The following is a 26,274-nucleotide window of genomic DNA, read 5'->3' on the forward strand; positions in this document are numbered from 1 at the left end:
ATCATATACAGTATGCACAAACACTATTATACACAACAGGAATAGAAATTGCTTTTCAATACAATAAAGGGATTTCGGGATTTCATTGTGGCATGTTATTAAAGACTTACAATCAGATTACCCTTTTTAGTTTCGCATTGATTGATTAGATATGTAAAGATCTATGATATTAGTTCACAATCAAACAATAGACTTTAGTTGATTGTAAATATATACAAATCGATTTGTAATTTATGTAATATTTTCATTTGATTATAAACTTATAACATAAGCTCTTAAACGCAACTTGGGTTCGATCAATGTACAACCAAGCAATGCACACCAAGATCAACTTTAGATTGATTCTCTTAACTTCCTATAATGCACACAAGCTACACAATTCCACCTCACTTATATAAAACATACAATTACACAACCTCTTGATGTTTACCAATTACCAAACAGCCCTTTACCTCTACAGTAGGCAACTCAACGCACGCCTTTCTGTACATTATAGGGGCAATATCGCCATTTACTACCATACACTGCAAAACTCCTTCCAAAGTACTCAAAATCAGCAAGTTGTCAACAGCTTTGGACGACAATACAGTGAAACACAACCAGATTCTGTATGTTCAACATCCTTAGACTCTCTTTCGTCTTTTTTCATGTTCTCAGGAGTCTTTTGACCCACGAAAACTTTCTTGGGTTCGATAGGAACCACTGGGTCCAGACCCTTGACCGGTGGTCCATGGCTAGGTGCATGCGATGGACCCCCAATGAGTTGGTTAACCATTTCAAGGACCTCACTCATCTTTGGTCTAGCCTTCGAGTTTCTAGACAAACATTTATTGGCTATAATTGACAACTTTTGTGCTGATTTCAATGAGTATTTGCCTTCGAGCCTTGAATCGATGATTATCCGGAATTTTTTGGAGTCTAGATACGGTTTCACCCATTCTAGAAGCTTCTGTTCGTTCTTGGGCCGGTTTTTATCCAATGGGCGCCTCCCCGTGATAAGTTCATATAGGAACACCCCGTAGCTCCATACGTCACTCTTGGAATTTAGATGTCCTGTTTGGATGTACTCTGGAGCTGCGTATCCCATTGTTCCTATGACCTGATGATGTCATATCATGGAAATTTTTAGAAATTTTATTACAAAAAAAAAAAAAGTAATTTGGAAAATTTTGGAAGTTAAATAACGTACAGCGGTTGAGACATGAGTGAGTCCTTCTTGAGGACCTAATCGAGCCATTCCAAAATCCGAAAGCTTGGCGTTCCATTTTTCGTCTAGAAGAATGTTGGAAGATTTGAAATCTCGGAAAATAATCTACAAAAATCCAACGTTATTGGTCTTTGTAATTAATTGATTTGGTGGAGTACTGATCTAGCCTAAAGTACCTGAAAGTCCATTTGTTCATGTAAATACGCCAAACCACGAGCAGCATCTTGCGCCACTTTCAATCTCATACTCCATGAAAGAGGCGCTTCAGACCTTGAAGATAAATGATCCTCCACACTTCTATTCGGCATATATTCATAAACCAAAAGACGTTGTATCCCTCTTTCATCATCTTCCGCACAATAACCAACTAATTTCACAAGATTCGGATGCTCAACCACTCCAAGAACATTCACCTCCGTTACCCACTCTTTATGCCCCTATTAATCATCATCAAAACTAATTTAGGTCATAAATTTAACAATCAATAGTCAAATGTGGTCAAATCAAAGTAAATCATACCTGTAATCCTGTTTTTCCTAGCTGTTTGACAGCTACATCGAGTTTTTTAGTGGAATCTTTAGGGTTTTTGATTACACCCATGTAGACACACCCGAATCCTCCTTCACCAATCTTGGTAGAGCGACTGAAGTTCTTTGTGGCTGCTTTGAGTTCAGAAAATGTGAAGGCTCTAAGATTGTTTGACTTTTGTGAAAAACTAGGAAAATTTGTGCTTCCCATTGATTCTGTGCTAAGATCAGAGACGTTTTGAGAATTTAGATCTGACCCGGATTGTCTCATGTCACGATCTGTAAATATAGAACTAAACGATTGAACCGAAATTGATTTTGTTGGAGTTTTTGGTGATTCGGGCTTCTTTTCGCTGTATGAGGACTTGAAACACTTCATCGTGCTTTGAAATTGTATCTTCCAAACTGTCAAAATTGGAATCAAAATTGAAAAATCGGCATAATATTAAGAGATATTTGTATAAAAAAGATCAATGAGCGGTAAAATAAAGAATTCTTATGAAGAAAACCTTAATCTGATTTGCCCTGATAAAATCGTAAAACTTAGAAGCGAATCAAGAAATCATTGATGATACGATATAAGGGTTTGATTTTGTTCTTTTAATCTTAGGTAAACTTCAATCAAAATCTTGAAATCATCAAAACCAACATCCACACTAATGAATTTGCTAACAAGAAACTCTAAATCCCGAATTAGTAAAATTATGGATAAACCACTAGTAAATCAAGAAATTCGATGGCCCATCTCATTAAGAAAAACCCATATTCGGAATTGGTTGATGCAATTCAAATGTTTTAAAAGAGTTCATAAAAATTAGGGTTTTTAATTGTTTTTTAGAGATAAAGATGTGATACCAAGCATGTTCAATTACGAACAAGATTATTGAATTTAAAGCATGTACCTTCAAACTTATTACAAACACTTTCTTTGTTAAATTACCCCAGATTGTGCATAACATCACATAATAAAGAACTAACACAATCTTTCATGACAAAAAATCAAAACTTGCAAGAATTTTAAAGAACCCAGATTCAGATATTACAAATTTAACACACCAAAGTCAAAAGACTAGAACTTGAACAAAAGGGCTCACCTTTAATCAGCAAAAAAATCAACCTGATTGGAAAAAAACCAGCTCCCAACAAGTGCCCCTAAATGGATGTTAACCTCAATATGAATAGATGAACAAAAGGCACATGATGATGAGAGAGATGAAGTCCTTTGACTAACCGGATGAAGAAATACTGAAACACTCGCAACTGAAATATGCTACAGAATTACATTTTTCAAAGTCGCGCACATGATTGCCGATGTGGAATGATCTGGTTTGGACTCTGGAAGTGTGAAATGGGTTTTGAATAAGAACCAAAAGTCGAGTGGACGGAGTGAGGTCTGGATGGCGTAAGATTTGGGCAAGTGAGGTCAACAGGGGAGAATTAATGGGTACGAAGACAAGTAAACAAGAGTGTAGACTGTATAATTAATTAAGGAGAATGAAAGGAATGGTGGAGTTTCTTGGAATCTTGGTGCCTATCCATCCTTGTCCTTGTTCCTCGTGTCTTTCCTGTAAGGACGGTAGTCTGTGGGCTCTGGGCTTGTCGTTTTCCTACTTGACCTCCATTTCACTTTCGGGGAAATCCAGCGTTCTCATCGATTATTATGTATTTCTTTTATAAAAGTTGTTACTAAGTTGTTATTAAATTATTGGAAGTGGTTACGATGAAAATATATAAAATGTTACAAATTTAAATGGTTATTGTAATCAAGATTGTCAACATGGTAATCTTATCTGTGGATTTTATACATATTAAAAGATTGTAATTATAAGATAGATCGGTATCGAAAAATTCTATCAATATAAACTTGTCATTGAAATTGTTTGGAGTGTGTTGTTTATTCGGTACTTATGTTATTAAGATATTGATGATGTAATAACTTAAACAAGAACCATAATACAACAATCAACAATCTGAAATAAAACGTCGTAAGCAGAAAAAAGAAATAAAATTATCGTGATCATTTACAATTAAAGATACAAGCTCACAAAATTATTAATCTACATGTTGCAATGCACTTCCTATGTTGATGAGCCGATGGAATTGGTATTTGCTATTAGGGTTTCCTACAATATGCAATGCTTGATGTGAAGTTGAAAATTTTCTCAAGCTTGTTTTAAAACTGAACGAAAAATTCCTTAGGATTTGCATGAGATGTTTTAGCACGAAAGACAAATTTTCCTAGGGATTAGAAGGTTGAATATGAATAAAAAGTAAAGAAATGTGATTAAATAGGTAAGGTCTCATGATCTCGGTCGGGATCCTAAGATCCAAGTTCAGACGTTACTTAGGCTGTGTTTGACACGCCACAGCTAGCTGATAAGCTAGCTTATTTTTCGAGCTTTTTTATGTTGTCATGTTTGGTAAGCCAAAAAGTAGCTTATAAGCTAGATTTTTGAAAAAGCTACTTAGACTAGCTTTTTAGGAGCTTTTTTAAAATTTTCCAAATACACCCCTTAATTAATTATAGAAACACATATTCTTACATGTCCTTTTATGTAATTTTATATATTTCAGCTAGTTTTACCAAACGTTATTTTTTATCAGCTAGCTTTTCAGCTAACAGCTAGCTTTTCAGCTAGTCCGCCATACATAGCCTTAAGAATCGATCCTAGTATGTTCGGGATTTTTTCGCCTGTAGTACCCATCATTGAAATCTCAATAGTGATATATCATTAAAATGTTGATATTTTAGTACTCATATAAAAAAGTGACTATTTAGCTACATTTTTTCTACTTCTAGATTCATAGCATTGTCAAGACAAAGTGAAATTAATGTTTCTGAAAGTTCAAACAAATAAAATACCTAAACCATTACAAAGAGTATGGTGCTATTTGTTTTTGAAAGGTAACGTATGCAATCTACAAACTACATCTACATAAGAAGATGTAGACTAAATAAATGCAGTTTTCAAAAAAAGCCTATCAGTTTTTTAAAGCCTGCATGTTGCGTAATCGATATTAAATCACATTGATCATAGATGGAGACAACGATGGTGGTAGTGGTGGAGGTGATGGCAGATGTTGTGGAGATGGTGGTGGTGGCAGAGATAATGATGGTGGTGGGGTGGCGGAGATGACAATAGTGGCAACTAAGGTAGCGGTGACGATGGTGAAGGTGGTAGAGGTGGCGGGGGAAGCGACGATGATGGTGGAGGTGGTCATGCTAGTTAAGTTGGAGAAGATGGTGGCAGTGAAGGTCCTAGTGGTGTAGGTGGCGGAGGGTGTAATGATGATGAAGGTGGTGGTGGTGTTGGTGGCTACGACGATAGATATGGTGGCGATTGTGGAGGTGGTGGAAGTTGCAGAGGTGGTAGCGGTGAAGGTGGCAGGTGTGTGGTAGTGGTTGAGGTGGAGGAAGTTGAGGCAGAGATAGCAAAGATAATGGTGGTGGTGATTGTGGCATCGTTAATAGTAGAGTTGGCATAGATGACAACGATGGTGGTGATGGTAGAAATAACGATGATGGTGGGGGATGGGGTGGGTTGGGGGAGATGACAATGGTGGTAATGAAGGTAGTGGTGATGATGGTGAAGGTGGCAGAAGTGGCGAAGGCAGTGACGATGGTGGTGGTGGTGGTGATGATGTTGGTTAAGGTGGTGAAGATAGAGGCAGTGAAGGTCGTAGGGGTAATGGTGGCAAAGGTGGTTGTGGTGTTGGTGGCTAAGACGACAAAGGTGGAAGAAAATAGTTGTTAGAACTTAGAAGAAAGCATGAAAAATAGGTTTGATTTTTAGGGTTAAAACGTTTGTAAGATTTAGAAGACTTTTTCATTCTTCTACAAGAATAGGACGCTCAAACCTTTGTAGGTACGAGGTCTTCTAAAAAATAATTTGTCTTTAGTAATAAGGTATGCTCGTTCGCAGGAAAAAGTGGTCAAGAAGAACTTCTAAGAATATAAAACACCACCTATATCTAGTGCCTAAATTTTATATATTGGATTTTGTTATGCTAGTAGCTTATTTTTTATTTTGAAATAATTTTAGCATTAGGATATTGGAATATTAAGTAATGATGTTATAAGTTATGAGTTAATATACATGCATGATTGGTTTCATCAACATTATTTTGTTATATATTAGTATGTTTAATCCATGATTAATTGTAGGTTATTCTAAATATTCATAGTCGATCATTCTATAATAGTAATCATGAGAAGACTAGTGTGACTATTGGTAATACTCATGGGGATGAATGTGTATCTTTTAGAGAGCCAAACTCTTATGCATTACTCGTGAGGAATATTGGATTGATCAAACTCCAAGATGCCACTTTATGGATTAACTTTATTAGACGAAACTTGAAAATAAATTATGTGTGTGTGTATATATATATATATATATATATATATATATATATATATATATATATATATATATATATAAACATGAGAGTTTAAATCAGAAAGAAATATGCTTAGATACCACATCCAATGGATGACCCTATTTAGATCTCATAAACTTGCACCAGAGAAATATATGTGTGTTTCTAGGTAAGTGTAGCATTGTATATTGAAATAGTTAAACATTGTTATGGACAATGAAGTTGTAAAGGCAACTATAATATGTAATGTGAAACTAGTTGATGAACGCATATAGGTAAGACGTGATTTATTCATCTATTTGTTTGGAGTGGGATATCGATCAAAACCTTGATGAATTGAATATATTTGAGTGTGTTGCCACACAAAGTTGATATTTTCATGAAGACCAATTAGTTTGATGTCTCCGTAAACATATTCTTTCATACGTAGTAATGGCTCTAATTGAATACTTAGTATATAGTGTATACAATAGAGAGTGGGCGATGAGATAAGACATGAGAAATGTAAACTACACGATTTACAAATAGGACTATGACTATACATAAACTAATATTCCCTGCAGTTTGAGTAGGAGATGGAGAATAATCAATCTGCATTGAAACTTAGTAAAGAACAAAGATGGTAACCCTTATTGAAAATGTCTGCATAATGGTATGTGGCAGGACATGAAGAACAAAAATGTGACATATGGCAACCTAGTCTAAGAAAAAGTCGATGCCAAGCTTAATATGTTGTAGCTTTTGATGTTAAACCGAACTGGTTGTCATGCAAATGACACTTACATTATCATAGTAAACAACAATAGATCCCTGACGTAGTAGTGTAGTTCCCATAGAATATTACAAAGTCATGTTGATTTTTCACTTGTTATGTTGGTTTTAACGTATGCGTTATATACATGGATTAGACCAAGAGGTAAATATGCAATGCATATGTTGGACCAACCGCTTGGTTGTGGGTAGGCCCAATGTTGTGTCTTGTTTTGAAGCGTCCAAGAGGACGGAGGGCACCGAGGCAAACCAATGGTCCACCTACTTCCCCCCCCCCCCTTTTGAGAAACAACAACGCTGACAAAAGGGCCAACACTTGTCCAACTAAAAACAATTGTTTCCTATGTTGTTCCTCGATCATTGTGTCCAGAATTGTCTCGATGGATCTAATTTTGATTCCCTTGGTTAGAAAGAACACTAATATGAAGAATCGAGGGACATGAGGCAGTGTCATGATTTCTTAGTTATTGAGAGTTTTCAAGAGCGAGCCAACCTTCTTCAAGGATAAACGTGTATATTGCTTGAAGGAAAGTTAGAAGGGGCTTTAATTATAGATAATGCTAGCGACGTACTCGTATTTCTCATCGAGACTGTTGATGATGTAGGAGAGTAGATTTTTTTTTTTAAATTGATTGACCTATGTTGGCGATGAGAGCATAAATAACCTCGAATTTATGACAGTAGTCAATGATGGATAAGATCACCAATGACAAGGTTACAAATATCACTTTCAAGTTGCATCCCACGAGCATCCTTGTTATTGGAGAATAGGTTTCGAGATTCATCCAAACGATATAAATGGTTACTCCTTTCGTAAGTATTATTTGTAGTATGAATTTGCTATTGGTGTCGTAGATCCAAAGTTTCAACATGGAATCTAGCTTTTACCATTTAGGGCAAGGTGTTGTGGGTGCTCCTTCAAGGTGGCTAGTGACATTGACATTGTGGTAATGGCGTTTAAACAACTCGTCCCACACATCATAGATCAATTCATCAAGATTGGAGATTAATGGTACGTACAATTTGATATTCATTATAACAAGAGAAAATAACAAAACTAGCAAAATTACCTAATTACTTTTCATTTAATAGCCAAATATTTTCAACTAGTTTATAACCCGTGAAACCACGGTTACAAAATTAATTAAACTTTAATAGTTAGAACACAAAATTATTAATCAATTATAATCGTTAATTTAAATAAATATGTGAAATTATATCACCTTATAATTTGTATTAATTTTATTTTAATTTTTATTGCATTGTTATTAATTTATTGTAATTAAAGTGAAAATTTTAAAATTTGAAATAGAGAATTAATAGGTTGACAAGTAGCATGCATTAATTAAGATGTTTAATAGGGTAACACATGGCACAAAAAGAATAAAATGTGTATTAATTAGGAGGCCTAATATGATGACACATGTCAAAAGGATATTAAACTATTCTTTTATTAGAATAGGGATTAGCCAAAAATAGCCCACTAAACTGTAGACATCAAACCCGCCTACTGTTTCAGGAATAGTCTATGGTTTCGTGGTGCAATATAAAAAAAATCATTTTTCAGCCAAAATCGTAGTTGAGTAGGTGATTTACTCACCTACAATATGCTCTCAACAAAACTAATGTTTGATGTTTGGATGAACATCAAGAACAAAATTGTAGATGGGAGGTGCTATCTACTGCTTCCATCAAACCTTCAAACAACCTATTTTTTTCTTTCTTGGAATTTAATTACTTTTTCGATCAAACTACCAATCAACCCAAATAATATACCACATAAAAAAGTATATCACTATACATGTTAAAACCAAAAAAAAAAATAATAAAAAACACCACAAACCGTAGATGTAGTATTCTATCTACATTGTACAAATTGCTAATGTATATAATGTGCATTGGCATACCTCACCTATGGTTTATGCATTTTTTTTTTGGTTTTTTGCAAAAAAAAAAAAATACACCAAATACTATTTGATTTCAAGGTAAACGATAGAAAGCAAATAAAAAATGAAGTTTGCGAGAAAATCTAGTTGTTGTTTCGAGCCGCTATTGAGAGGGTTTGTAACACCCTATTCTGGGTCGTTCTGTGATTCAGGGCCGTGGGCCGGAAGTTGATTTTGTAAAGGCTTTGGGTCTTAAGGAGGAAAAGTTTAGTCCTCGAAGAAGGAGGTAATGATGGTTGAGAGATCTAACCTTTGAATTGTGTTTTAGGCTGAATCGTAGGAAAGGGAAAGTTATAGGTCGGGGCCTTGCATGAAATATAAATTTTTGTTCGAGAAGTTTTTTGTAACGTCCCATTTTTATAACCAAAATTTTTAATTTTTATTAAGATAGAACTTTCCAATTTATTAATACATTATTTAAGAAAAACCATTTATTCCAAATTCCATTTATTAAAAATCAGAGTATCGTAGAAAACACATAATCTTCAATGCTGTTAATGAGTGTGTACAATCCCGCCTTCGCCTTCCCGCAATCATCGATGGTACCTGAAACCATAAACAACTAAGTATGCATAAAACTTAGTGAATTTCTCCAACCTTATACGATAAACATACAAACATGCAGAACTGCCGCTCTTCGACCTTCGGTCAAATCAAACCGGAATACCAGGGTTTGTTGGCCTACCGCCTCAACCCAACCACTCCTCCTAAGCCTACCAGGGTTTGTTGGACTACCGCCTCAACCCAACCGCTCCTCCTGAGCCTCCGTTCCATTGGCTTACAGCCGACTCGCACAAGGTATGTTGGCCTACAACACAAAGCAGGACCGCCTCAACCCACCACCACATGTCGACATGTAAACAAACAAGGATCGAGCAGGCACATAAAACATGCAAACAGTAATCATACAGCTCACTCCAGTCTACTAATCCTCTCAGAACATAGAGTCCCACTACCAGCTAACCTCCATGAAATGTGTAACCATAAGTAGCCAGAGGTGAGATAGCCACCTGAACATATGATTCTACTCTAGAGCCACAACCAAACAAGGAACAGGTAAGAGAGCTTAGACCAAGTGTTCTCAGGCTATCCTACATAACCACATACAGTCCCTAGGGCACTCCACTAGATGATAACCAGTAAGTACGGATAAGATACTGATCCAATAGTGCACTATAGCACAACAACAACCTACATACCAAGATACCGATCTAACAGATCACTACAACATAACAACATAATCGACTCCAGAATACAAATTTAACAGATCACTACAACATAATAGCATACTCGAAACCAGAATACAGATCTAATAGATCACTACAGCATAACAACATACTTGACACCATAATACAGATCTAACAGATCACTACAGCATAACAACATACCCTACACCAAAATACAGATCTTACAGATCACTACAACATAACAACATACTCGACACCAGAATACAGATCTAACATATCACTATAGCATAATATCATAGTCGACAACAAAATACAGATCTAACAGATCACTACAACATAATAACATACTCAACACCAGAATACAGATCTAACAAATCACTACAGCACCGTTTCATACTAAATAACAACAATCTAAGAAATGTCAAACTGTATATAACCAGATGTAAGATAGCCACCCGAACAGATGATCCAACCCTAGAACCACAACCAAAGAAGGAACATGTAAGAGAGCCTAGATCAAGAGTCATCAGTATATCCTACGTGACTATACACAGTCCCCTATGGCATCCCTCTACTAACAGATAACCGAAAACTAGTGAGCCGACATTGGTGTCTTCGACGCATGGTACGATGGGACGGAACTCACCTGAAATGAAGAAACCCAAGAGTATAGCAATCTGCTCCCTGCTACACTGCTTGCTCCCACTAATCCACTAACATCGAATACCACATAAAATCTTAATCACCAATCTTACCCTAAAGTTTGACCTAAAGTCAAACTTGGTCAAAAGCCAACAAGGTCAACAAAAGTCAAAGTCCTAGGTCAAACTGGTCAAAGATCCATAAGTCAACTGAGTCAACCCAGCGAGCGTACACAGGGGGTACTCTGGAGGTAAGCGGGGCGTACTCCTCCGAAGACCAACATTGAGGTTGTTGACTGCGTACGTTGGTCATACTCCCAATTATGTGGGGGCATAATTCCAGACTTTTTTTTCTCTCATTAAGTGCTTAATATAAGGACTTAATACGTCCAAATGCATATCCAAGGTCAAAATATCATTAGGAGTCATAAAGTCTAACTTTATGACCTTGCATTCTCAATAAGTGTAATCTATAAAAACCCAACATCTTAATTCCTTAAGACTCTCCATAACATGCATGGGACAAAACCAACCATTAGGACTCCATTTTTATGACTTAAGACCTCTACTAAGGTCTGAAATACAACTTCATGAATCAAGAACATGCCAAGCTCAAGATCTAACATTTTGGGATCCAAAAAGCATCATTAAAACACCCATTTCTAGATCTATATGATGGAGGGGTAAAGTTGCAAGATTTATACCTTTAAAAGGTTGCAAATGATGTATAAATCCCATATCCAAAGTGCTTTACTCCTCCAAGATGAGCTCTACTTCCTTCCCTCTTCTTCAAGGCACAAAACACACTCTCTTAATCTTGTAATGGCTTCACAAGGTGAATTAGGGTTACAAAACGTTCTAAGAGGATGGGGGCTGATGAAGTGAGGGGAAAGGGGGCTATAATGAGGTTTAAATATGAGCTACACCCCAAAATATTAGGGTTTCCATATATGGCAAGTACGCCCAACGTACAAGATGTGCGCCCAACGTACTAGGGCGCACCTTAGCTTGCTCAAGGTACATTCCTAAGGCCAATTTTACGAAAATGCCACACCGGCCTTTTTTGCACTCTTTCTTGAACTTAGGGACCAAAATGCAACATAAATAAACTATTGGGTTAAAATTAGAAGCATCTCAACATCAGAAAGTTACATTTTTAGTCCAAGATATCTAGATAATATTGTGGGGTTCTTCAATACCTTCATGTGGATATAAAGAACGTCAAAATCGGAGTTAGAACGTAGAAGTTATGACCATTCGAAGTTAGGAGGGTTTTGGGTTGAGCCCAGTATGTTGGGCGTACTAGGCGAGAGGTGATCATGGGGTCTAACCTAGTACGTTGGGCATACTACAAGTAAAATGGGTGTACGCAATCAGATGCCAAACCCTAATTTGAGGGCTTTGAGCCCTATTGAAGTTTCTTAACTCCCCCAAAACCTTTCCATTTTCAGCCTCCACCCCTTCAACTTCCTCCCATGAAACCCTAACCTTAGTTTGAGCATTGTGAGCTAAATAAGGTGTTTTTGAGTGCTTTGGAATGTGCTTGGTGCATCTTATAAAAGAAGGAACTCATTGGAGAAGTGTTAGAGTGTGCCGACATTTGTATCCTTAACACCAGATATACATAGTGGGACTTAAGTGTAGGGAATGTTGTGCTTTGATATGGTTAAATGCTGGTCCTTAACCGGGCAGTTATAAAAGCCATTTTCAGGTATGGTGTAAACTATAAAAGAGACTTATTTACTCAAGATGGGATTTGTTCCTTTGATGTATTGAGAGTTAGACATCTAACGTGCATTACCCAAAGTTGAATTAGAATTGAGATTGATTGCGATCCAAGGCTCATGTTCAACAAGATGTTTGTAACAAAGGGATAATTGATAAACTTACGTTAATACATCAAATAAAGCTTGGAGATTTTGGGAATTGGATGTTGATGAATGACATTCTTCGTCATGTGTTATTGGGGGCAGTGAAATGTTGTTAGACGTTCAACATTGTCTATATCAATCTATGATGAGTCTTGTGCAAGTGGGAGATTGAAAGATCCTTTATGCCCATGAATCATTATAGAATGATATTGCTAATAATATATAATCCTATAGGGTCACACCTTATAGTAAGTTACCATCAATTGATTATTTATTGGTATAATTTGATTATCAACAAATATATTAACACTTCTATTTAATTGAAAAATTATTATTTCATGGAAATAATATTTTACTAATTGAGAATTTATTATTTATAGAAATAGTATGTATTGGAGAAATAACAAGTTATGAAATATATCATAAAGTATGATTATTTATAAGTTAAATTCATATCTTAATAAAATAGTTAGAGTTTATTTATATAAAAGATATATATATATATATATATATATATATATATATATATATATATACACACACACATGCATACGTACATACATATATACATAATAAATAGTCATGAGTTATGGAATGGGGCATTTTTTGTCTTCTTTTGGTCCTCTATTTTCGAAAATAAGGAAGAGACCAAGCATGCTTCACTTTTGAAATGTTTATTGTATTCTACCATGATTACAAGAAGCTTGTCCTATTCTTTTAAGTTATGTATCCTTTCACCTTTTGTCTTAATGGGTTGTAGGGTTCAAATGTGTATAGTGAGGAGTCGAAGCAGTCAGATTTTGTAAGGAGTCGAAATCAGTATGACTTTGACTCTCTATTTATTTTACAAGGCATAATTGTTTTCGACACTTTGATATTTAGTCCTTATAACTTTTTGTGAGTATGATGTACCCTATAAATAGGGTAGGGGCATAGAATAGAGTAATGTTCAAACACTAGCTAAATTCTCTCTTTTACTCTTGTTCACTCTTGTACTCATTCAGAGTAAATCGAGCCAAACAGTCATTATTTACATCTTGTGTTCATTTATAGCTTTGATTATCTTAATCATTTGCATTCATAATCAATCCTAACACACTTCATTTGGTATCAGAGCAGGATTATATCAATCGACTGAAGTTTCTCATTGTTTTTTCATTTTTTTGAATCGCTCTTTCCGATTAAAAAACTTTTGCAATTTGAATCAGAAAACTTGTATTGATCAATTGTTTTGAATAGATTATGCACTCTGCATGTTAGACCGATTGATTTATGATCAATCTTTGTTTGATTTCATTCTTATATCTCGTTTTATATATAAAATCCTCTTTCTTCTAAATCCGTACAACAATGGCAATACATAATGATTTCTAGAAGTCTAGCTGATTTCTGGGTACATGTCAAAGCTAGTGGGAGCATGAATGTTATGCTAGTAACAAAATAATTGTTATTCTAGTAGAATCATATATAATTATTATGGTAAGTGTTGCGAGTTAGCAATACTATTTATAGAAAACAAAGTTCTAATTTGCAAAGTTGCAAATGTTGAAAAGTTGTTTCGCTATAGTAAGGGAGAGGATACTTATACTTTATTTCGAATCTAAAAGTTTAGATTGAAGTATTAATCGAACTTAGTCATGGATATATATGAATACCATGTTGAAATATTTCAACATTGGAAATTCTATATATAGAAATATTATAGCAAAAGACTGGTCAAGTATCATGTCTTTATGTAAGACATTATGAATCGTGTCCCATATGTTTCGGATATAGGATCGATTGCATATGATATAATATTCACGTGTTCTAATTTTCCAAACGCATAGGGCATTTAGAGGGAAAAAGGACTAGAATCAGATATGATTAAAGTGGTTAAACAACTGTCAAGGACAATCTAAGATTCGCTAAAGATTGGTTGCTTAAGGACAGTTGGAAGTATGGTAATGGATGTGCCATATTGACATTATTATGAATAGACAAAATTCTATTAATAATGCATTGCCATATGGAAAATATGGAAATGTTTTCATACTCGGAGTTGGATATTAAGAATCTATGTGTATGTTAGAAACTTTTATGCAAGAAGGATGTTCAAAAGAATATACTTTAAAATTGAGACTTAGCTTCCATGGAATTGTTTTGTAACAATATCAAAAGGAGTACTTTCTAATATCGTTGGCAAAGTCTCTGTAACTTTAATACCATGACATTACCAAAGGTTATATTGGATGATAGTTTAGAACATAAGAAATTCTAATAGTGGCAAGAATTTGGTATTCTTACACTTACGACAAGGATTTGGAATTATGAAATAAGAGTCATTTGAAATGTTTTTAATTGATATATTTCACAAAGAAAGGAATATAGACAAATATAATGTGTATGCTTGGAGCATAGGATAACTATTGTTTTAATTCAAGTATTAAGTTGATTAATAGAAACATTATACAATGAATAATATGTAATCAATATGGTGATTGAATAAAATGTGTTTTATTTGTATTCAAAAGTTTTGAGACCATATTGGATTCGATTGTTCTTGTGTTTCACTTTGAATGTTTTGACTTCCTGAATAAATAGGTTATTCAAACTATCCACAGCCGATCATACTTTGGAAGTAGTTATTGAAGCTAGAATGTCATGAATGGGTCTGTAGATTGTCTTAAGGTGTGTAGACATATCACAAGTTTGCTGCAGTATTTATGAGTACTCATGTAATAAGATTTGAGTATTGGATTAAACCCACACTCATTTGAATCACTTCATGGATTTTATCACGAGTGATCATGAGATGATAATATCTTATATTCTTGAAACGAAGAGATATGAGTTGCAGTTTACAAGTCGGTTGCACGTTGATAATGTGAAAACGCACCAGTAACTTGGTGTTATAAAACATATTGTTGTGTGTGATTTGATGAGTAAATAGAGCAAGCACATGAGTCGAAGTTTATCCATTCCTTTTACCATAAGATGGATAAAAGTGATGTCTGTGGGCCCCTCGATGATTTAGTGATGGCAACCCTAAGCGCTTGGCCAAGTTTGGACTGATTTGATTTGTTCAATTAGTCGGTCGTCATAAATCGGAAATCGGGAAACAACACATGAACAGAGAGAATGATTAGAATCCATGTCTCAGTTCATACGATATCTAGAATGGAGGAATATATGATCCCTTATCTAATGGACACGTTATTGATCAGAGTTCGATAGCAACTTTTGAGAGCTACGATTGCTAGTTGGGTTTTGAAGTCGTACTTACAATTATAGTTATTAGACTTATCCAAGTGGGAGACTATTGGATTAGGTGTCTAAGCCCATAACTATAATTGGTGTGTACTTGACCCGAGAGTAGCATGGTCCATTTCGGGTTGTCTGCATCAGGACAATTTGATAGGATGTATATTTGAGTAACAAGTTATTTATGATTTATTAATATATTATAAGTATAATATATTAATTGAGAAATCATATTATTTAATTAGTATTGATCAAGAATTGATTTGGAATTAATTTAGTGATCAAAAGAGACTAATTAAATTAACGGGGACTGATTATGCAAATTAGTGAGACATGGTTTGGGCTAATGATCCATGATTAATTTGTGATGGGCTAAGCTTATGTGAAAGTCCAAAAATCATTAGTCCATATAGGTTATGGATCATAAGCCTAAGTGTAAGAATTAGGGTTACATATAACTCTTGGAATTCTATATATGTGTAACCCGTTTAGCCAAAATCAGACATAAGAGTGACATTGCAAGAGTATGGACGATTTTTGGTGCCTAACCTCTCTCTCATTTGTCTTCCATTTTTTCATGATGTTTGTGACTTGTTTGAGGCACAACACATGGGATGATAAGCTCTTGAAAGGCCAAAACTAAAAGCTACAATAAAGAGGTATTCTTCTAACTCGTGATAGCATGTTCGAAGGTCTACTACAAAACTTTCGTTATGTTTGTTGTAAGAGAAAATAACATTGTTTTTGAGTTCACAATAATAGATTTTCCATTGATGAACTTGAATGATTTGATCACTGTCATGAAGATTTTGAGAGCTGTTGATGTGTCGAAGATAATATAGACCAATAAGGATGATTTTATTATTGGGTTTGCTTATACCAAAGTCTTTCTTGACAACTACTATGCCTAAATGTCAATCAAAAATATTGATCTTGCAACAGCTGTTAAGAAGCCATCGAAAGTCCCTCAATATTTATTAAGGGGAAAGCTAAATATTGATGATTATAAAGATGGTGAAATTATTCATCAACCTCTTCATGTCGTGTTTCGTGGAAAGAACAAGAAACGGCAAATGACAAAGTTTTTGTTTCAAATGAGTGATCTTGAGAGGTACACAAACTCGCATTATACTAATCTCCTTATTCGAATAAAAAATTGCAAGAAGAATGACAGTGAATACAAAGTTGAGATTCGAAATTAAAACCATTCTATGGTATATGGAGATTTGAAGAGAACTTCTATAGAGTTTAAATCCGACTGCTTAACTTTCGACTATTCTCACTAAGGGGGAGATTGTAGGGGTTGAATGTGTATAGTGAGGAGTCGAAGTTGTCAGAGTATCTAAGGAGTCGAAATTAGTTTGACTTCGACTCTTTATCTATTTTACAAGGCATAGTTGTTTTAGACACTTTGATATGTAGTCCCTATAACTTTTTATGAGTCTGATGTACCGTATAAATAGGATAGGTGCATAGAGTAGAGTAACATTCGAACACTAGATGAATTCTCTCTTTTACTCTTGTTCACTCTTGTACTCATTCAGAATAAATCAAGCCAAACAGCCATTATTTACATATTTGATTATCTTAATCAGTTGTTTATAATCAATCCTAACACACTTCATAGGTTAAGGCATAAAAGAGAGGGATATGAGTGATTTGATTCTAGTTCTTGAAAGCACTTCTTGGCTCTTTCTTTTGAGCATAAAGCCAAAAGTTTTTACTCTCTATGGAGCTACCAAATTTGGATGTGAAGGAGCTCCCTTTCTCCTCATTTCTCTTGCATTTTGATGCTAGACAAAAGACCTTTAGTTGCTTCAACTTAAAACATATATTTGGTATATATTTCTAAGTCTTATGAATAACTAATTACAAGTGTATACTAGCATGTTTTGATGGTTCTACTCTTGCCTTGGTGGACACTTCTAGAGATCTCTTGTTTTAGAGTTTCATGCCATCTTCATCAACTTCCAACCTCCCATGAGGATCAAAGTATTCAAAGGTTGTTATGATTTCTCTTCTATGGTTGTTTTAATCTTTCTAACTCTTGCAAAATGATCTTTTGGTGGGAATAAAACTAGTTTTATTTTTTTTAAATCTTAAGTCTTCTGTTTCATTTTTTATGTTTTTGAAACAATTTTTGAATAAAAACCCAACACCAGTTTTGGGAGTTCCCGTTTGAGTGGTTTTTGCCATGTGTTGGGTTCTAAATGGTCTCTCGAGTTCGGTATAGGTGTATTAATTATATGGAGTGGTTAGAGGGAGCATTTGGATTGTAATAGTGCAGTTCCCAGAGATTCCAACCGAGTCAGATTTCGAGGACAAAATCCAGTTTAAGTGGGGGAGAATTATAACACCTAGTTTTAGGATGTTTCTAATACCGGGATAGCAGGACGTAAATGAATTGAGTAAAGGTCTTGGGCTTTAAGGTAATAAAGTCTACACCCTTTCGGATGTTGATGATGTTGGATTGAGTGATTTAACCCCTCAATTTGTGCTTTGAAGCAAAAGGGTAAAATGGGAAAAGTAATATTCTAGTTTTTGACATGAATTATGGTTTTAGATCGACATGTATTAAGTTAAAAGTAATTATATATAGTTGTGGGGTTCGTCAATAACTTTCCATGCATATAAAGATCGCCAAAAATGGAGTTGAAACGAAGAAGTTATGATTGTTTGAAGCTGGAGTGAAATTTAGTGAAAACCCGTCGTCACGAGGTGACACACATGTTGTCGCGAGGTGACAAGCATGTTGTCACGACGTGAGAGCTATCACGAGTTGACAAACAGGCTGTCACGAGGTGAGCGTTATGCAGCCCATGCCCATGGATTTTAGGGTTTTCAACGTATTTAAAGGTAAGGATTGATGTTTTAGGGTATTTTCTTAGCCTCCATCACATTTAGAACTCCTTGGGAGCAACCATAGCCTCCCTCTTCAAGATTTGAGCTCCTCCTCTCTCATCTCTCCTCTTTTGGATGCTTTTGGTGATATTTTGATAAAGCTTGAAGATCAAGAAGGTTCTTTTGGTTGCAAGGAATGTTGTTTCAAGTTTGGATCCATCAAAGTCACTCTATTTCTAGACTATTGTGAGTATAAAGTTCATATATCGCTCTTTAGTTCTTTAGACCTATTCATTTGTGGCTTTTGGTACTTTTGGTCCATTTTATGGGTGATCTTGGAGTTGAGTGAACTCCAAAATCTTTTGATCAGTTTGGAATGCTTTTTAGACCTCATTGACTAGGAAAGTTATGGTCTTTTGCCTTCCCTTTTATCCAAGAAAGTTATCTTGGTCCTTTAGTTTATTTTGGTGTATTAACGTATAGATCTTGAAAGTCTGAGACATTATTATGGATAAAGTTGGAAACTTTATCCATATAAACGTCATGTTGATTCAGATATGAAGGTTGGAGACTTAGACTTAATGGATTTAGTTGAGAAGATGCATTCTTGGCCTCTTTCGAGACTTAAAGACTAGATCTTGGTTGTTTAGACCATCCTAATGGATAAAGTTGGAAACTTTATCCATTATGAAGCTATTTAGGAACTATATCCAACATTATGGGCCTTGGTCTAAAGATATTAAGCACTTAATGAAGATTTTGGCTTTCTGACCAGAAGTCACGACATGACATGGGATGTGTCACGACGTGACGGTGCCCAATATTATGATTTTTTGTCTTTTCTTCCCTACGACGTAACCAATAAATGGTCACCACATGACGTTGACTTTGACTAAGTTGACTGTTGACCTTGTGGATCTTTGACCGTTGACTTTTGACCAGTTTGACCTTGGGTCAAACTTGGAGAAAATTGGGTGTTAATTGAGGATTTATCTGTTCTGGGTGTTAGTCGGTTCGAGGGATTGATCAGTCCAAGGATCCAGATCGTGGTTGTGTTTCTCTAGTTCTGCGAGGTGAGTTTTTCTCATTGTACACGTGGGTCGAAGGCACCAATGCCAACCCTCTAGGTTGTGTTATGTATCCTTGTATATTGGATGTTGCTATGTTTTAGTGATTTGTTAGAATGGTAGATCTGCATGATTACCTGTACTTGATGGTTATCGTTTACGTGTTGCATATGTTGACATACTGCGTAACTTGAGACGGTACTACTTTTTGCGGTAAAACAACAAACCTGGGAGCAAACCAAACATAATATGAGGGTCGGGAGGGTAATCCAGCCTTATGTTGTGGGCTCGGGAGCAATCCAGACATAAGCTAAGGGTCGAGAGGGCAATACATACTTATGCTGTGGGCTCAGGGGTAATCCAGTATGATAACTGTGGACCTAGTAAGCTTGTTTTTATATGTTTTATTTGTGTGGGGTATTTTGGGGGAACTCACTAAGCTTTGGATTACAATTGTTGATTCAAATGTTTTTCAAGTACTTATCGGATTTCAAAGGCGAGATTGTACACACGCATATCAACGCTTTTATGATTCGAGATTTCGAATTGTTTCATTAAAACTCTGATTTTGAATTATGTTTTATGAACAAACAGTTTGACTTAGTGTAATTTCATAAAAATGGGTGTTTATTCTACTTTAAAAATGAAAAATTTTACTCTGGAATTTGGGATGTTACATATACTATATGTTCGGTGAATGCGGAATGCATGTTTATATAAGATCGAATTATAAATCGATATAACAGAAAGGCAGGGGTCAAGGGGGATGCGCCTCCTTATAGGGTCCTAGGGGCAATGCCCCATAAGGTCTTCAGAAATTTGAATTAGTTTCTTTATGGAAAATTCGAATTCTAGTGGGTCATTATCGTAAGATTGACAAATCATGTCAGTTTCGGAAAGCATTGATTATGCCATTAATTTTGAAATTTTCTTAACTAATTTAGAAGATAAACCCTAATCTGTCATGCACATATACGACTCCTCTTTTGAGCCATATAGAGAACCCTTTTCTCAGATCTTCTTCTTCGAAAATGTGTATAGAACACTTTGGCGATTTGGCTTATGTTTCTGTGCCTAGATACACAAGTGTCCTCAGATTATCTTAGACTGAATTTCATGTAACCTAGACATATGGTGGAAATATCAGTCCGGTTTTCCACCATCACCCTAACAATTCCCCCCACAGAAACCGTAGGTTTCATTAATCGTCTACTGTTTTGTTGTCTATTTTTGGCTAAAAACTAATTTTTTGCTATTAAGTAAAAAGTCATTAGGGAAATGACAAGATTTGTAATTTTCTATTATAACAAATAGATTTTTTTTTGGATTGAGGTGTAGTCACAAGGCAATTAGGGTTAAGGTCGTAAGGGGAGTAGGTTCGGCCAAGATTCATGAGAGGGAAAAGGGACTGAGAAAGCCAAGAGAGAGAAAGATTTGAGATGATAATTGATTATCGCTTCGATACCGTGTCAACAAATGTTTTTTTCCCATAATCATAAATGATTCTCATCAGATACTTAATACATATTGTATACAATCAAGAGTAGGGCATGAGCCGAGATATGCTAAATGTAGGGATGAGCATTAGGACCACTGAAACCAAACCGGAATTGGTAACAAGGTCCGGTTACCAGTTCTCAATTTTTATGAAATCGGTCCCAGTTCTAAAAACCAGAACCGATTTAACAATTTTCTCGTTTTTTAAAATGTGCATAACTCACTCATATGAAGTGAGAATTATTTGATTTTTTTTTCTAACATGCAATTGGGAGTTTGTAATTCTATTTTGATTGGACAAACATATGTTTTCGTTAGATATTGAATCAGACACATGCCCTGAAAGAAAGAATATCGATGCTGCGTTTTCTCTATTTCAACATTTTTTTGTTTTTCTGCATCTGTCTTATTTTTTTAAATGTGCATAACTTATTTATAATACGTTGAAATTACTTAATTTTTTCTTCCAACATGTAATTTAGTGTTTGTATTTCATTTTATATTATAAAATCACATATTTTGGTTAGATAATAAATCAGTTATAAACCACGGAAGACATCATATCAATGTTGCGTATTTTCTGTTTCAACATTTTTTTTGGAATTTGTCCCGATTTTAAAATGCACATAACCACTCATATGAAGTCGGAATGACTTGTTTCTTTTTTTATCATGTAATTTAGTGTTTGTACTTCAATTTAGTATGTAAAAAGTCATAATTTGGTTAAATATTGAATCATTTACAAGCTCCTGGAGATAACATAACATCTATAATATTTCAACCGGTTTTAGTTTGAAAAATAACCGCAAACCGGGACCGGAACCGACGGTTTAGTTCCCGGTTCTTATAGTATAGAAAAACGAGTTCCGGTCTAAAGTTCATCCCTAGCTAAATGTACACTACAAGATTTACAAATGGGTCTATGACTATACATAAACTAATATGATGTTATTCATATTCATATCAAGAAACATACATATGACTTATATAAGATCGGTCCATGCTTTATATTCGATGATATCAAAACAAATGATGAGTAGGACGACAAGTCATTTATCTTTAAAAAACTATTAATTTTTATTAATTTTAGCAAGACTTTAAAGTAAGTAAAATATGTCCATACTCGTCTGAGATTTTCGACGGATGTGCCAGGGGCGTTTCGTTCATCCATCACTAATCCATCGCAAACGGCAAATGTCTGATACTCATTTAATGTGTAGCATCTCTCTTTTGATTGATCGTCTAATCAATCCTATACCCTTCATAAGAATTTCAAATCCGATATCTTTTGTTTCACGAGACTGACCATGGCCCAATATATCGATACATATATAACAGAATATGAAGTTATAGATCTTGGGCGCTTATGCAAGGCCAATCGATGTATATGAGCCGAATGAATGGAGCCACATTGGGTTCAACACCAAAATGCACTTCAAACTTGACAGCGTATTTCCGGAGTAACATACAAATGAATATGGAACATCAAGATCAATGTATAACTCAAATAGACCAATGATGAATATTTAAACGATAACAATTGTAATGCACAAGGGCTATACACGTTCTGTTCACTTATGTCAAAGATGCAAACACATAAATATGTGTTTATGAAATGTCTATTTACCTCTCACCGCCTTCACTGCTCCAAGAGACAGAAAGCAAGTGCTTATTTGGTTGATGGCGGCATTAATGTCATTTGCTAATTGTCACGCGTACACAAGAACAAACCTTTCTAAACCAAGATTTCAAGAGCTTTGAAAGCCGTGTCACTGGGACTATACTCTTGGAAGTTGATGCAGGATTGGTTACTTTTAATGGTACCCCAACGACTACATTAACAGGCTCTATACTGGGAGCTGGTGCAGAACTAGTTAATTGTGATGGAACCCCAGTGACTCCAATAACCAGTTCTAGGACCTCACTCATCTTTAGCCTTGACATCGGGTTCTTTTTTAAGCAAAGTTCAGCTATAGTGACTAACGCCTGTGCTGACTTGAGTGAATATATACCTTCAAGTCTTGGATCAATGATAGGCTGGAGATTTTTGGATTGTACGTAGGGTCGCACCCATTCTATTAGCTTTTGCTCGTTTTTAGGTTGATTCCTATCGAATGGTTGCCTACCCGTGATAAGTTCATATAGAAAGACCCCGTAACTCCATACGTCGCTCTTGGATGACATATGCCCTGTATGGATGTACTCTGGAGCCACATATGCCATTGTTTCTATGAGGTCATGGTCATCAATGTCTCCTCTTTGAGAACCTACCATAGCCACCCCAAGATCCGAAAGCTTAGCATTCCATTGATCATCTAGATGGAGCTTGGAAGAATTGAAATACCTGAAAAGAATCTACAAAAAAAAAATCAACGTTTTGTGTCTTGTTTGTATAAGCATGTCCATTTCTAAACTAGTTTTTCCCTAATTTTACTGGATACCTGAATGTCCATTCCTTCATGTAGATATGCCAAGCCACATGCAGCATCTTGAGCTACTTTCAGTCTCATGTCCCATGAGAGAGGTGTGTCAGATTTTGTAGATAAATGGTCCCTCACGCTTCGGTTAGACATGTATTTGTAGACTAAAAGCAGTTGCATACTTTTTCTTTCATTTTCTTCAGCACAATAACCAACTAGTTTTACAAGGTTTGGATGGTCACCCACCCCAAGAAAATGAACCTCAGATAACCAATCTTTGTGATCCTGTTTGCAATATAATCAAGATTATCAATAAAACTCAGACATATAATTAATCATGATGCAAAGTCAAAGTTGACGGAGAGAAACTTGCCTTCGTTACTCCTTTGAGGTGCTTTACAATGACCTCGATCTTATCAAAAGGGTGTTCCAAACTCTTGACCATGCCCTTATATACACTTCCATATCTACCGTTTCCAATCTTCCAAGAACTGCGAAAATTATTAGTTGCGACCTTGAGCTCCGCGACTGTGAAAACCCTCAAACTGTTTGGTTTTCCGGCCAAGTTTGAGGATACTGACGACCTCGGTTTTGTTAGAGTTCTTGATTCATTTGCGATCTTCCTACTGTCATCATCGAACGAGAAACATCGGCAATAAAACACCATTCTTGGTTCAAATCATTGAATTTAGAAAACCAGATTTAGAAAAAAGTTCCATGGAAATTTGACCATGAAAGATTGAAAGCAAGTGGAAATGTCCTTGCCAACCATGCAGTTGACTCTTTATTCTTAACAAACACTCTTTATATTGGGAATAGTTTGTTTTTTTTTTTGTTTTGTTTTTTTTTTCCTGAAATTGCCATAATTAACGGGATGGATTGTGTATACCAAGTAAACGCTCAACTTATTTTATGTTATAGATTCTCTATTATAATTCATTACAAATTTTCTTTATCATATCATATTCTTGTTCTTGTTATTATATTACTATCATATAATATAAAATCTATATATTATCAATATCAATGCTATTAGAATAATTATACTCTATATCAATTTATATATGAAAATAGTTTTCAACTATACGATTGTATTATTATTCATATACAAAGCAACTAGTCATTTATTTTAGCTTGAAATTTCAAAATATAATACATAAGTTTATCTTTAATTTATATAAACCGTAAAATACACTTCTTCCAAGAAATATGAGCATTAGTGGCAACGCAAACTTTTAACGTCGACAAATAACTTTCTCGTTATTTTTCGCTGATAACGGTGTACGTCACCACTAAAATAAAGCGTCGCCGTTAATGCTCACACGTCATCGATCCATGTCAATAGCTAAGATGAAATCATAGCCATCTATTTAGTCCTAATCCAACGGCAGAAAATCCACATCGTCTTCAACCTTTAGCGACAATGTTTTACCAGCGACATCGTCGCCGCTAATATCCAAAAAAATACTGCCAAAATTCCCTCCAACGTTGCCGTCGTTATTACGCTTCTTGTCGCCGCAACTGCTAGCCGTCGCCGCTAATGCTCGTTGCAGATAATATCATTTCTTCTTTCCGAGTTCTGTCATGCTTTTCATTGTTCCTTCCAACTCAAATTGCTGCGATTGCGACAATCTTTTACAAATTCTGAAGCTTCCATCGACATCCAACACACCGACGACCCAAACAGCATCACCGGCAACCTACCTTATCACCAACGACGTTCTACAATGGCGATTCCACCCCATTTCCGGTTACAACTAGTTGCTGTGAGTTTTTTTTTTTTTTTTTTTTTTTTTTTTTTTTTTTTTTTTTTTCGTTTTTTTCTATTTTGCTTTTCGATTTATCCTCACCCCCACTGAATGTACATGTTTGTTGAAGGAATTTCGACATCCTGGAGTTTGTTTCCCAGAATTTGAAGATCCCCACCACCACCGCCACTTTGTTGTCGGAAATTCTCATCATAGCCACCACAAAAAAGGTTTATATATATATATATATATATATATATATATATATATATATATATATATATATATATATATATATATATATATATATATAATTTGTTGATTTTATTTGTATATATGATGTGTATTTTTATGTGTATGATGCATGTATATGTATATGTGTAATATGTTGGTTTTTTTAATATTTGTATGTGGACGGAAACTACAATGCTATAATGAAAAAATGATAAAAAAAAAAACCAAAGTAGGATGCTATAATGTGATGTGTATTATTTTTATATATGTGTAATTGTATGTATAGAAATTATGTATGTAGTTTGTGTGTTTGTATGCAATTTGGATGCTATAACGCTATAGATGAAAAAAAAGAAAAAAAAGTAGGATGCTATAATAGAAAACATTATTTTTTTATATGTATATTTGTATGTATAGAAAATTATAAATGTAGTTTGTATATTTGTATACAATTTGGAAACTATAACGCTATAGATGAAAAAAAATGAAAAAAAAAACAAAGTAGGATGCTATAATGGAAAGTATTATTTTTGTATATGTATTTATATGCAATTTGGAAACTACAATGCTATAATGAAAAATATGAAAAAAAAGTAGGATGCTATAGCAGAAAGTGTATTATTTTTGTATATGCAATATGTGTAACTTTTATTCATATTGTAATTTTGCAGATTGACTTTTATTCATATTGTGT

General features: G+C 35.0%; 2 protein-coding genes across 2 annotated transcripts; both read right to left on the reverse strand.

Moving 5' to 3' along the window:
• Positions 1–223: 223 nt before the first annotated feature.
• Positions 224–3,280, reverse strand: LOC145090159 (serine/threonine-protein kinase PCRK1-like). The gene is made up of 6 exons (XM_079028491.1): positions 2,966–3,280; positions 2,829–2,886; positions 1,727–2,139; positions 1,384–1,644; positions 1,190–1,312; positions 224–1,099 (listed from the first exon to the last, which is right to left on the reverse strand). The coding sequence occupies exons 3-6, from the start codon at positions 2,111–2,113 to the stop codon at positions 554–556; spliced, it is 1,317 nt and encodes a 438-aa protein (XP_078884617.1). The 5' UTR covers positions 2,114–2,139; positions 2,829–2,886; positions 2,966–3,280; the 3' UTR covers positions 224–553.
• A 19,314-nt stretch (positions 3,281–22,594) lies between these two features.
• LOC145090166 (serine/threonine-protein kinase PCRK2-like) lies at positions 22,595–24,378 on the reverse strand. The gene is made up of 3 exons (XM_079028496.1): positions 23,972–24,378; positions 23,620–23,883; positions 22,595–23,533 (listed from the first exon to the last, which is right to left on the reverse strand). The coding sequence occupies exons 1-3, from the start codon at positions 24,263–24,265 to the stop codon at positions 22,874–22,876; spliced, it is 1,218 nt and encodes a 405-aa protein (XP_078884622.1). The 5' UTR covers positions 24,266–24,378; the 3' UTR covers positions 22,595–22,873.
• Between the last annotated feature and the right edge of the window lie 1,896 nt (positions 24,379–26,274).

This window comes from Lactuca serriola, chromosome 1, assembly GCF_051521515.1.
Source record: "Lactuca serriola cultivar US96UC23 chromosome 1, Lser_US96UC23_V15, whole genome shotgun sequence".
NCBI classification, from domain to species: domain Eukaryota; kingdom Viridiplantae; phylum Streptophyta; class Magnoliopsida; order Asterales; family Asteraceae; genus Lactuca; species Lactuca serriola.

Excerpts from the sequence above, each read along its gene's own strand:
- LOC145090159 (XM_079028491.1), bottom strand. The coding sequence starts at position 2,113 with ATGAAGTGTTTCAAGTCCTCATACAGCGAAAAGAAGCCCGAATCACCA. Across the intron at positions 1,645-1,726 it reads TAGGAAAAACAGGATTACAG|GGGCATAAAGAGTGGGTAAC; the intron begins GTATGATTTACT and ends GATGATTAATAG. Across the intron at positions 1,313-1,383 it reads ATGAACAAATGGACTTTCAG|ATTATTTTCCGAGATTTCAA; the intron begins GTACTTTAGGCT and ends GGATTTTTGTAG.
- LOC145090166 (XM_079028496.1), bottom strand. The coding sequence starts at position 24,265 with ATGGTGTTTTATTGCCGATGTTTCTCGTTCGATGATGACAGTAGGAAG. Across the intron at positions 23,884-23,971 it reads ACCTCAAAGGAGTAACGAAG|GATCACAAAGATTGGTTATC; the intron begins GCAAGTTTCTCT and ends TATTGCAAACAG. Across the intron at positions 23,534-23,619 it reads ATGAAGGAATGGACATTCAG|ATTCTTTTCAGGTATTTCAA; the intron begins GTATCCAGTAAA and ends TTTTTTTTGTAG.